Source organism: Panthera pardus, unplaced genomic scaffold, assembly GCF_024362965.1.
Source record: "Panthera pardus isolate Hobbes unplaced genomic scaffold, ASM2436296v1 HiC_scaffold_17, whole genome shotgun sequence".
Classification (NCBI taxonomy): Eukaryota; Metazoa; Chordata; class Mammalia; order Carnivora; family Felidae; genus Panthera; species Panthera pardus.
Genome location: NW_026526732.1, coordinates 86,758,287 through 86,769,436, shown reverse-complemented (window position 1 = coordinate 86,769,436; position 11,150 = coordinate 86,758,287). Strand labels below are relative to the sequence as shown.

General features: G+C 40.0%; 1 protein-coding gene across 1 annotated transcript; it reads right to left on the bottom strand.

Moving 5' to 3' along the window:
• Nucleotides 1-3,805: 3,805 nt before the first annotated feature.
• LOC128777687 (putative uncharacterized protein encoded by LINC00472) lies at nucleotides 3,806-10,903 on the bottom strand. Its single transcript, XM_053904757.1, has 2 exons — nucleotides 10,090-10,903; nucleotides 3,806-6,721 (listed from the first exon to the last, which is right to left on the bottom strand). Exons 1-2 carry the CDS (start codon nucleotides 10,459-10,461, stop codon nucleotides 6,692-6,694), a joined length of 402 nt encoding a protein of 133 aa, XP_053760732.1. The 5' UTR covers nucleotides 10,462-10,903; the 3' UTR covers nucleotides 3,806-6,691.
• Nucleotides 10,904-11,150: the final 247 nt, after the last annotated feature.

The following is an 11,150-nucleotide window of genomic DNA, read 5'->3' as shown; positions in this document are numbered from 1 at the left end:
TCAAGTGTAATAAAAGAGTTAATCAGATTTGCTCTAAAATCCTTCCAGCTATAAAATCCTATGACTCTAATTCCTTCATTCATTGCTTGAATTTATGAGGTAGGGGTAGGAGCTGAAGTAGGAGATGGTTGGAAGGATTTTTTGAAATTAAACATATACAAATCATAGAAAAGTCTTCCTTTACCTAGTGTGATTTTTCTTAATACAAAGAAGCACCAATTACCCTGACTTCATTCACCATCACTTCCCACACCCACACATTTTTAAAAATAGCCGGACTACAAAATAGTTTGAGAGTATATATTTACAGGCACAGTAGTTAGTAGATGACTTATGAAATTTTCTATAGAAGAACTTAATTGTCTCCAATACTGTCTGGCATGAGATTTGGGTTATAAATAGCAAAAGAAAAGAGGCTCATATACCTTATACCTGAGGTGACATCGCATACAGAAAACAGGGACAAAAAAAGTCTTATTCAGAGTTCAACCTTGAAATCAGGTTACAAGACCTCCACACCACTCCATGTAGAAACGGGAAACTTAATTTGAAATAGCTCACTGCATCTCAAAATCAAAGACACTTTCAGCAGAGTTTACTGCAAGTTAATGATTGACTTGTACTGTTTGGGGCTATCAGCAGTTTAGTTGTTCACATAAGGATTTTCTAGATTTCCAACAAAATAACTAAACTCATAAGCCAAAATCATACTTCTATTCAAAATACAGTTATTGAAAAACTCATGTTATAATTTCATCCTATTATATTAGCCTAATTAATATGTACTCACAGCAGATTTGTGCTAAATTTGAACCACTAGGGATGGGTGATGAGGGAAATACAGTATAAGTGGCCCTAATTTCATTTGTAGATTTTAGCATTAAGAATGGAAGTAAAAAAGCTTAGGTCAACCAAACAGGACAGCCACAGAAGCAACAGTGAGGAGCCACCAACTTCTGTTTTGCTCCTCTTGCATTTGGGGAGGAGAATCTGAGAAGTCATGGGATGATTTCCATTCGCTTCTAAATGCCCAGGTTCTGTTTCTGTCTAATTCTAAGAAAATTTAACATGGTAGTAATCTAGAATGTACAAATGGGAAACTTTTGATGAACAGTGGAGCGAAGTAAAAATTTCCATGGTTACAGGAAAGGGTAAAATGAAAATGAACAAACGAGAAAGAAAAGTTCCTTTTCTCCCTTTCTGTTCTAGAAGGGTGATTTATTAGTGATTCTTCAAATGTCTGAACAATGTTATTGTCATGCAATGACAGAAAAAAATCTTTCATTTTCTTTGCTTTACTAATGGAGATCTAATCAAACCTGTGAAGACTGGGGCCCTCCACCTGAGAAACAACCATTTAAAAATAAATTAATTTCTTCAAATCAAAACTTTTATCATTTAGATTAGTTCAATAATTTTTAAACTGGGTGTTTTTCATAAATGCTGCTAAATAATGTACCTTTCTACAGAAACTAGGATAGAGAGAGACTTCAGGGAATTATAAAATGAATTTTCAGAAAGTTTAAGGATAAAAGTGACCATATATGTTAGATTTATCTGGGAACATCACAATTTCAGTGATTCTGTCCCAATACAATTGCAAATTATTAAGAAATATATTCAGACCTGTGAACTGACCAAGAAGGCATTAGAGATGATTTAATAAGCAGCATCCAAAAAAAAATCCCAAATTCCCTAAAGAATTAACCTTAGTTTTACATTCTATGCAACAAAAGTACCACTCTTTTATTTTACCTAAATTATCTACTAAGAAATGAAGACATATATAAGAAGAGTAATTTGAACCCACTTTAGACAATAACTAGTGAAACTACCCTAATTTAGAGGTTTTGAAAACATTAATTGAAAAGAAACCTACCATGTTGGTTGGCATTCTAGAGCCTGAAGGTCCTAACTTTTCTTATTTTTTCTTTCTAAAGCATTTCTTAAAATTGCCTCTGGTATTTTTTAAATGTGCTCAGAAGTCCTAGGGCTCTGGCAGTTTTTTAACTAATAAAATAAACATAGCAATCGAGTACCTGCAGTTCTGCTAACAGTATTGTTTGTATTCTAAGCCCCATCCACAAAGGCTACAGTGAAAAATATCCAGTATAAACAAATATCACTTAGATACCAGTGGCATCTCAAAGCAGCACACCCAAGTCTCAAAATGCAAAAGGGAGAAATTTTCCACTCCCAAGGCGAATAACTTCCTGGTGAACCTCATGTCAGGCAAAAGAGAGAGAAATCGCCTCCGTTAGTGTGAAGTTGGGGAGGAGGTGTGGGTGTGAAGCAAATCAGTAATTCTCTTTCTTCAATTTTTCACCACCGTTTTTTCTCCACCTATCTTTTCTCTCTCTCCTTTATATTTCTTGCGTTTAGCTGTTCTCTTATCTTCTTCCATCCCCAATTCCAACAGAAAAGATAACTTTGTCCTTTAATCTTGTTGCTTAACATCAGTCCCTAAACTTCATACAATACACACACACACACGTAAACACTACTGACATTTTCAAAATAATGTACAAATTAGGGCAAGAAGAGAAAATGAAGTGGGCTGGGGTTAGACTGGGGAAAAAAAAATTCGCCACTTGTATTTACAATGCCCAAGTTTCCAGCAGAGAGAGAAGTTAAAAACTCTGCAGGAGGAAAGAAGCTGGAGTCCTAAGAAATGCTAGGAGGAGGTAAGGTATATAGGTTCATGCAACCCTGAGAATCACAATGAGCCAGTACAGCCCACCTCAGCTGAAACCCATGGCAATGGTCACTTCTCATGCAATGATCACTTCCCAGGACTGAGGAGTGTCTCCTAAGTTTGGCTCTTGATTCTGCCCAAGGCTTACAATTGAGAACGGAAGACATATTGCTAATTAGGACTAGGTTGAGCTAAGTCTCTGACCCTTTCCATGTAGACTCATCTTCCCAAAACTCTTTCAGATCTTCCTGTTGATTCTTAGCACTATTGCTAAGTTATCCACTCTGCCTACCCTTATCAGTCTCCCCTCATTTAAGGCCCACCATTAAATAAAACTCTGTGTCTTAGTTGTCTCAATTGTACAATAATAATAACTATAATTATATAGTGATAGCTATAACTATAGAGTCAAGATAATTAAATAAACTAATATTTTTAAAGTATTTAGAACAGGGTTTGATAAATGAAAGAATAATATAAAAATTTGTTTAGTAAAATGAAAATAAAATATCTGTGAATACATATATATGGATTCAAATGATAAAAAGCTCTGTATAATGATAAAATAGACTTCAAACAGAAAAGAAGAGCAAATGTGTTGATTTTGTCAGTATGTGTCATTAATCCAGGAGAACTGCCAGGAAAGATAACCCAAGGAACCATGCTTTATCTAAACATTTTGTATTTAACCAAATCTGGCCTGGTCCTGAGACACTTAATTGCCAAGGAAGAAATCAATCTACCTGTTGAAACCAGTTTACAAAATGCAAGTATTAGAGTTCACCCTTAGCCTGAGATACCCTATGTCTGACTATTCGGGTACATTGCATTGCAGCATTGCAATTCAGCACTGCAGTCATTTGCATCCTTTATGCATTATTTACATAATATTCCTTAAGAGGCTTCATTGTATATTCTAAAAAAGGATAGAATTTGAAGTTAAATGTTTGGACTAAGGCAAAAGAACTTATTTTCCTTTGGAAGTGGGGCTATAATGAGATGAAAAGGACAGCGTAAGTTGTAAAACTAGAAACAGAAAAAGGCAGGGAAAAAAAGGCACCGTGGAAGGAGAGACAATGAAGAGAAAATAAGGTCAGTTTCACGAGATGAGACTCTTTACCATGCTTATAATATGTGAATAAATAAAGGATATCATGACATCAAAACTTATAAAACAGGGAAGAGAACACATCTCAAATATGGAGCTACACAGGTGAAAAGTGTAAGATGACCTCATGAAAATAAAAACTATGGTTTAAACTTTATCTTCTCTATTTAAAAACAGCTTTTAAGATAAAAATATTTTGCAAACCATGTCTAGAATCTCAAAGATAAGCTAGCAAACACAGGAAATTATACGTTTTTATTTTTCTATTAACATTAGCAAAAAGTGTAGCTACTTTTTCATGATCATTAGAAATATTAATTTAGAAACATGTAAGACAGTGAACCATATTAAAAATTATTTCCACAGACTGATTTCATAAATTTAATACCCAGAAATTTGTAAACAATTCCGCAGAAGTTCTCTAGGTGATAGTAATAAAATGTTAAGCTTTAAAAAGAAACATATTTGACATTTTTTTAAACAAGTACATCCTTCATAATAAAGTTAAATTCCACTCACAGCGATTCAAGGAATATAATTAAGAGTTTACTATGAAAACAAATCCTTTGAGTCCTTGTTTAATAATTGAGAAGTATTCGTACTGATAGTTTTAGGTTATATAAATGGACTTGAAAGATTTTCAAAACTTTATTATGTTAAAAATATGTAGTGTTGAGGTGCTAAGCTTCTCTAAATTTTAGCAGCACACCTCAAACTTCTGCCAGAAGAAAAGTATGCTTCCACTAAGCAAGAAATTTCCATTACTCCTATATTAAGGAGCCACACCCCATACAACTAATGACAGGAAGGCATTTCAATTCAAACCTCTAACACTATCCAGCCTGAAGCAAAGTTAAAAAAAAGATGCAAAAATAAAACACAACTCATATTTCCAAAGAAGAAAGGAAACTCTTGCTAAATAAGTAACAATTATACTGTAGAATTTATATGCTAAGCACGATTGAATGTAAAAACACCAGAGCAGTCAACCATAGCTTTAGCACTTTGAGTATGATTAACAGAATGAACTTTCAAAGGTCAATTAAATGTCAACACATTTTAAAGAGATACTCTTCTTAAATCTGGTCAATGTATAATGGCACCTTATAACTTAGGGATACCCTTCTTAATTTAAGTGTAATGTGCATATGATACACACACACATACACACACACACACACACACAGACACGCAGACTTACAACATGGATTACTATGGAAAGTAATCTAGTGTCTATCCTACAGTTTGACTATTTTAACGTTTTTCAACTTATGAAAGGATTAAGAAGAAAATATAACTGAATTTTATATATAGCACTACTCAATGAAGATGAAATGCAAAGTAAATTTTAAATGCTAAGATGTATGGTTTATTCAATAGCTGACCTTATTTATTCCCTCATAGGAAGTCATTCACAAAATGACTCTTTATTATCCTTAATGCATCATCCTGCTACCTAATTCACCCCCATTAACCTTCCCTGAGTGCTTGTAGTTAAAAAGCTTAACAAAAAAGGTAGACAGCTTTCAAAAATTGCCATGTTTAGCATCAGAAATCTGTGGGATAGAACAAGTCCTGAAGGAACTGAGTGCCCATTCCTGACCTTTTTATCCAAGAAGTCAATTAAGAGCCCCAATCCTATCCGACATTAGGAAGGTCAAGTTGTCCCAAAGCCTCAGAATGAGAAGGAACCATCGACATCATCTGCCCCAAACTCTTAACGTTAACAGCTCAGAAAATGTTAAACCACAAAGGTAAAGCAATCTGGCTTGGCTCCCACAGCTCTTTAGTAGACATCAAGTCTTCTAAAACTGACTTAGTCTAGTGTTTTCTTCTACTTATCAAATTTATGCTATATTTTTCTCCATTAGGACTTTAATACCAGGTTATAATTGACCAAATAGCTGTAGCTACCATTGGAATTCAGAGCAAGATGTAATCTTTAAGGAATTAATGATCTAGGAAGGCTCCAAGGAGGAGTTAGAAACTGAAGAATGGGTAGAATCTGAGCGGTTCGAGGAGGCATCACTAATAAGGGAAGCAATATGGGCTAAGGCCGGTGGTTAAGTGTTCCATGTTCCAGGAACTATGTGGAGAATATATTCAGAGTAGGATAGGACACTGGTTTTAAGGTCATCATATAAGCCAAGCAGAGGAGGCTCCATTTGATATGGGTACAAACAGAAAGTGATGAAAGGTTTTCAATTTTAGGAAAATAAAAAAAAAATGATGTGAAGATAGCGAAGAATAGCCTTGCAAGATTTGAGGGGCCTTGTAGGAGTCTGTCTACTAAGATCAATATTTTACAGGACTGTTTGTAAGGGGAAAGTAAGCTAATGAGAGACAAAGTACTTTGGAAAGTACATGAGCTCTAGAAAGTAAAGGTATTTTTCAAAGTCAGGGGCAGTGGCCTGTCTGATCACATCGCCATGTCTTGACGGCATACACTTCTCTAACAAGGCAAATTTGGAGATGGATTCTGGATCTATTCCTTTGGGGTCAGAGATAGAAATCTCTGCCCTTCAATAATTCCAAAGGCTAGATTCCAAGAGGAGACAGTTGGTACCCCTAAGCCATTGCAAGGTTGAGGATCACAGAGCCTAAAATCCAAAACCAAGATTAACATTTTGAGGCAGACAACATAATCAATGTTTCTCAAAGTGAATCAGAAAAGTATTTAAGTACTAAATAAAGGGGTATAAAAAGGGAGGGGGTAGAGGAGACAGCACCTGAGCCAGGGTGATACATGAGGAAACCCAGGTTATTAGCTGGACTGCAGTCTACTCCTTCCCTTGTCCCTTTCCCCTCTGCTCAATAATTACTATATAGCGGTATGACCTTCCCTTGTATCCAGAGTGACTTATCTCCTCCTGTGTTGTCTTCCTCTCTTATCCCTCTTCTACAGCAACTCTCCAGGGCTAGAAAAGAAATTTTAAAAAAATTACTATAATAAATTAAAAGTACACATATGGAGTATGTACTGAGTGAAAATTATTATCTGTCACTAATTTGTGTATTACATAATTACCAAAACAACTCCTATGAGGCGTTGGAGTTGGAAACTCCAAGTAAGGAAACTAAAGCATAGAGGGTAGGTAGAGGGTACAGCTCAAAGTCACCTAGCTAATAAATGGTAAAGCTAGGATTTGTATCAGGTGTGGCTGACCCCTTAGCCTATGCTTTGAACTTCTCTCCTAAACTCTTCCCTTTTTCTTCAATAAACATGAAAATACTGAAATGTTGGGGTTTTATGCATACAGAGGTTACAAAAGCCATTTTATGGGTTTGCAAATGAAAGTTTTAATAACAGACAGCATGGGGCCTGGGTTCAGCCACTCGCTTGACTGCCAAAGTATCAGCTTGAGAACTAAAATCATCAAATATGAGTGTTGAACTATGTTGAGGGGATAGGTTTCCATGCTGCATTCTAGCTCTGTTCCCTCTCACACCTTCTGCTCCTTGGGGTCCATTCCCAATTATTTGCTTGAAACTTAATCTCTCTAGTTGACTTAGGAGGTGACTGGAAGACAGGGTGGTGGGAATATCCCACAGTAGAAGGGGTCTCTTGGCCCTGTGCTCCAAAGCAGCCTTAACTGTGCTTATTAATTAGAAGGTAGGTGGTATTTTGGCTTGCTTATAGAAGTGGCTTGTGAGGAGATCCCTGGCCACAATTAAGAGATGAAACCACCAATTTTGGTGCTGGAGAGGAAGTGATCAGGGCAGAGAGCATGGTGGGGTAGGAGTACTTTTTAAATGTTCCTGGGGAAAGCAACAGTTGCCATTAAACATTGGCAAGAAAACTCTAATTCTCAAAATTTAGTGTGATTAATTCTCACTTTGGGAGGAAGCTTATTAAGAATACAGACTCTAGGTTCTGCTCACAGACATTCTGATCCTTTAAGTGTAGGAAGTTGCCCAGCAGTCTGAAGTTTGGCAGGTGCTACAGAAGATTCTGATACAAGTGGTCAAAGGACCATACTCACTTCACTGCTCTAACCCCCTGGAAGACAGCCAAACCAGCAAACCTGCTATGAGGAGAATGCACATTCTACAAAGTCAGCTTGTTGTTCAAATATCAATGCCATGTTTTAGGTTGAGTGGTTACTTTTAAATAAGGCTAGAAGGCTTTCCAGAAGTTTCCAGGCTTATAAATATTGGGGACTTAAATTCCTTATGTCAACAAATAGACTATTACACATACATAGACTATTTTCCCTTAGGAAAATCAGAATATTTTATCCATGATGTGGTCCACACAGGATCCCTCTACACACATAGCATTTGTCTAGAGTGAAGACCTTCTTGGAAAGATGCTACTTCCAGTGCTTATTTTATATTTGGTGTAAGATTGGAGTTAATTTTTTAACTGCAGATTTAGTTGATTTCAAAAGGTATACTTTCCTTCATGCAACTACATTGAAAGGTTCATTTCATGTTATTTTAACAATGAGTTTAAAAATCAGATAACACTCTATTGAAATATTATGGTTATGATTTGGCCATTTAATTAGACATTCAATCACAACGTAAACAACTACTGATAATTCACGAAACATACCTTTTCAAAGGTTTGTGCTCTTCAAAGAAAGCTAGGTCATAAAATGTATTATGTTAAATCAGTATTGCTATCTTTTGCCTATAAACCCTATCAATTGTCTTTGTCTGTTTCTAAATCTGTATCCCTATTTTAAAATACAATCTTTCAGGATAGATACTGGAATTAAGCTCGGTTTTTCTGCCAGTTTCCTTTGACACCTTCTCTCTTTCCCCCAAAGCATGATAATGATTCTCTTTAAGGATGGGCGAAAAGAATTTTAAATTATTCTGATCTGAGCACTGGGTATTTTTTCCAGTGAGTATTTATTGAGTATACTTAGGCACTTACATTAAAAGAAATCATCTTTTGTTGTTATAAGCTCCACGAGAAGAGAAAATGTCCAGTGGAGCACCTAACTCCTAGAAGGCATGCTCATAAATAATGAGAAAACTGGGAAAATTTATTATTGAGAGAACAAAATAACTTCTCCTGTGTTCTGTACTGACGAATATATGTTTAATAGTTAAAAGAATTTGGGTTAGGGAAAATGCTTGATTTCACTTTTTGGGGAAAAAATGCAGGTTATCATTATAAAGGAAAGTTAGCACTCCGTTGTATTGCAACACAACCTGTAATGACAATATTCCAAAAGCATTCTCAGACTAAACCTTTAACATTAATAATTTATCAAAATTATACACGTCACTAACACATCCCAACAAAGAAGATTATGTAAGTAAGCCATCTTGGCATCAGTGATACTGAACATAGCAGCTTTTTTCAATCCTTCATTAAAATTAGATCAAGATGTACTTGCATTATGTGTTACTGTTTCTGTAAGGAAGATTTACATTAGTTTAAGACTTACTTTGGTTGTAAGTGACATTTTCTTTTCCTTTGCCAGAAGTTAGAGACCACTACTCCCTCACTGCCCTCCACACAAAAGTTTTCAGTAGAAAGAAGCAATATAGAAAAACAGTGACAACAAAACACCTGCCCTGTTTACTCTCTCGTGTGTATAATAAGAGCCTTGTTCTCCCCCTAAATTGAGTCAGAGATGGGATGAAGGGATCGCTGGAGGCACCTGCCACTTTACCCTCAGGCTTGGTTCTCTGTCCCCAGCCTGGCTCCTACTACTCCAAATGGTGCAGCAAAGTAGATCAGTTTTAAGAAGTGTTTTTAAGCAAAGGATAGTTTATTTCTCACTAAAAAAACCCTCTCAAACCTTCAAATATTACTGTTTGAAAACATCAGACTTAAAAGTTACTTCTCAGCAGGCTGAAAGGTGAATCCATGCGCCTGTAAATACATCCTGGCCTACTGGTTCATAATTCGTGTACCACGCTGAGGCCCAAGGAAAATCTCAAACCGAGATGTATTTAAAAAACGGGAAGACACCACAGATCATGTAGCTCTAGCCTCATGTATCACCGATGAGGAGATCTAAGTGGTTAAGTCACTTGTCCAAGGTCACGCAGAGCCAGTTACAGGCAGGGCTGGTGCGCGACCTTCTAATCTTTCCACCTCCCAACCCCCACGCCGCACAGGCCCTCAGTAGTTCTGGCTCCTAAAAGGTTCCCACCGATACGGTTCACAAGTCAGTGGCAGGTCAGCGACTCTTAAGCAATCGCACTTTTATTTGTTCTCCCTGCCTGCTCGAAAAAGTAGTAAAAGGCACCCTCCTTGCCTTCTCCCAAACCCAGACACCCCGGACCGCTGAAGCCCCTCGTGCCGGAAAAGCCAACTCACCCGCAGCCCCTTGCGCGGGAGCCCTCGGACGTACTCTGGCCCTCCCCGCAGTCGCCACCAGCCGCGCCGCGGCCCGGGCTGACGACGAGTCCAGAAAGTCACCGGCGGTGACCGTGGACGCCAGGGGCGGGCCGCGCCGCCCCGCGCCGCCCCGCGGAGGCGCCGCAAACTTTTCCCGGCTCGCAAGTTGCCGGGCTCGGCGGCCGCGGGCCGACTTCCTTCCCGGCTGCGGGAGCGAGGGGGCGCCCCTTCCCCGGGCGGGGGCCAAGCTGGCCGGGAGGGGGCTGGGCGAGCCGAGGGACGGTCAAATAGGGGCCGGGGGAATGCAGGCGCCCGCACTCTGAGGCGCGCGGGGTCGGAGCCCGGCCGCATTGTCTCCGCGGCCTCGGACCCAGCCCCGGCGGCGGCGGCACGGGCGGGCGCGGCCGGGAGTTGCCGTCCCGAATTTGCCGCCCCCTTTCGCCGCCGCCGCTCACCGCGTTCTTTGTGTGTCTCTCGCCGCCGCCCTCGGGTCGCTTCGCCGCTCTCCTGACAGCTGATGGGCTCGTCACGCTAGGTCCCGCGTCTTCCCAGCCGCCGCTAGCGAAGCCCGGCCCAAGGAGGACTGTGTAAGAGCGGTGACAGATGCTGTCTTAGAGCCGCCGCCGCCTGGGGATATCTGAAACTGCCCTCGGGGCAGCCGGCTACTAGCCCCGGTACCGCACTACTCTTTAGAGACCCTTTCCACGCCAGGACCCTCCCGTCCTCCCTCCGCGGCCGCCAGCCCAGCTCCGACCGGGCGCCGGGCGCCCTGCTCCGCAGCTGAGCGCGCTCGGTCAAGAATCCTGGGGAACCCGCTCCGCCCCCTGGCTCCCGCACCCTCCAATGATCTCGGCCTACAGGGGGCAGTTCCGTCCAATCAAGTGTCGGAAAGCCCGGCCAGTCCCCAAGAGTGTAGCCAATGGAACACGACTCCGGCAACACACCCGCCCTGATCCACTGGGAACAAACAGCTCAGAGACCTGAGGTGGGACCCAGATCCCGGCGCCCAGAGCAAGTCAAGTCCGGCCGGCCGGAGCTGT

What these genes read in the sequence shown, in the direction of transcription:
- LOC128777687 (XM_053904757.1), bottom strand. Translation starts at nt 10,461, where the DNA reads ATGCGGCCGGGCTCCGACCCCGCGCGCCTCAGAGTGCGGGCGCCTGCA. An exon ending in TCCCGCGCAAGGGGCTGCGG is followed by an intron (nt 6,722 to 10,089) that starts GTGAGTTGGCTT and finishes TTTCTTTTCTAG; the next exon opens with CCCTGGAGAGTTGCTGTAGA.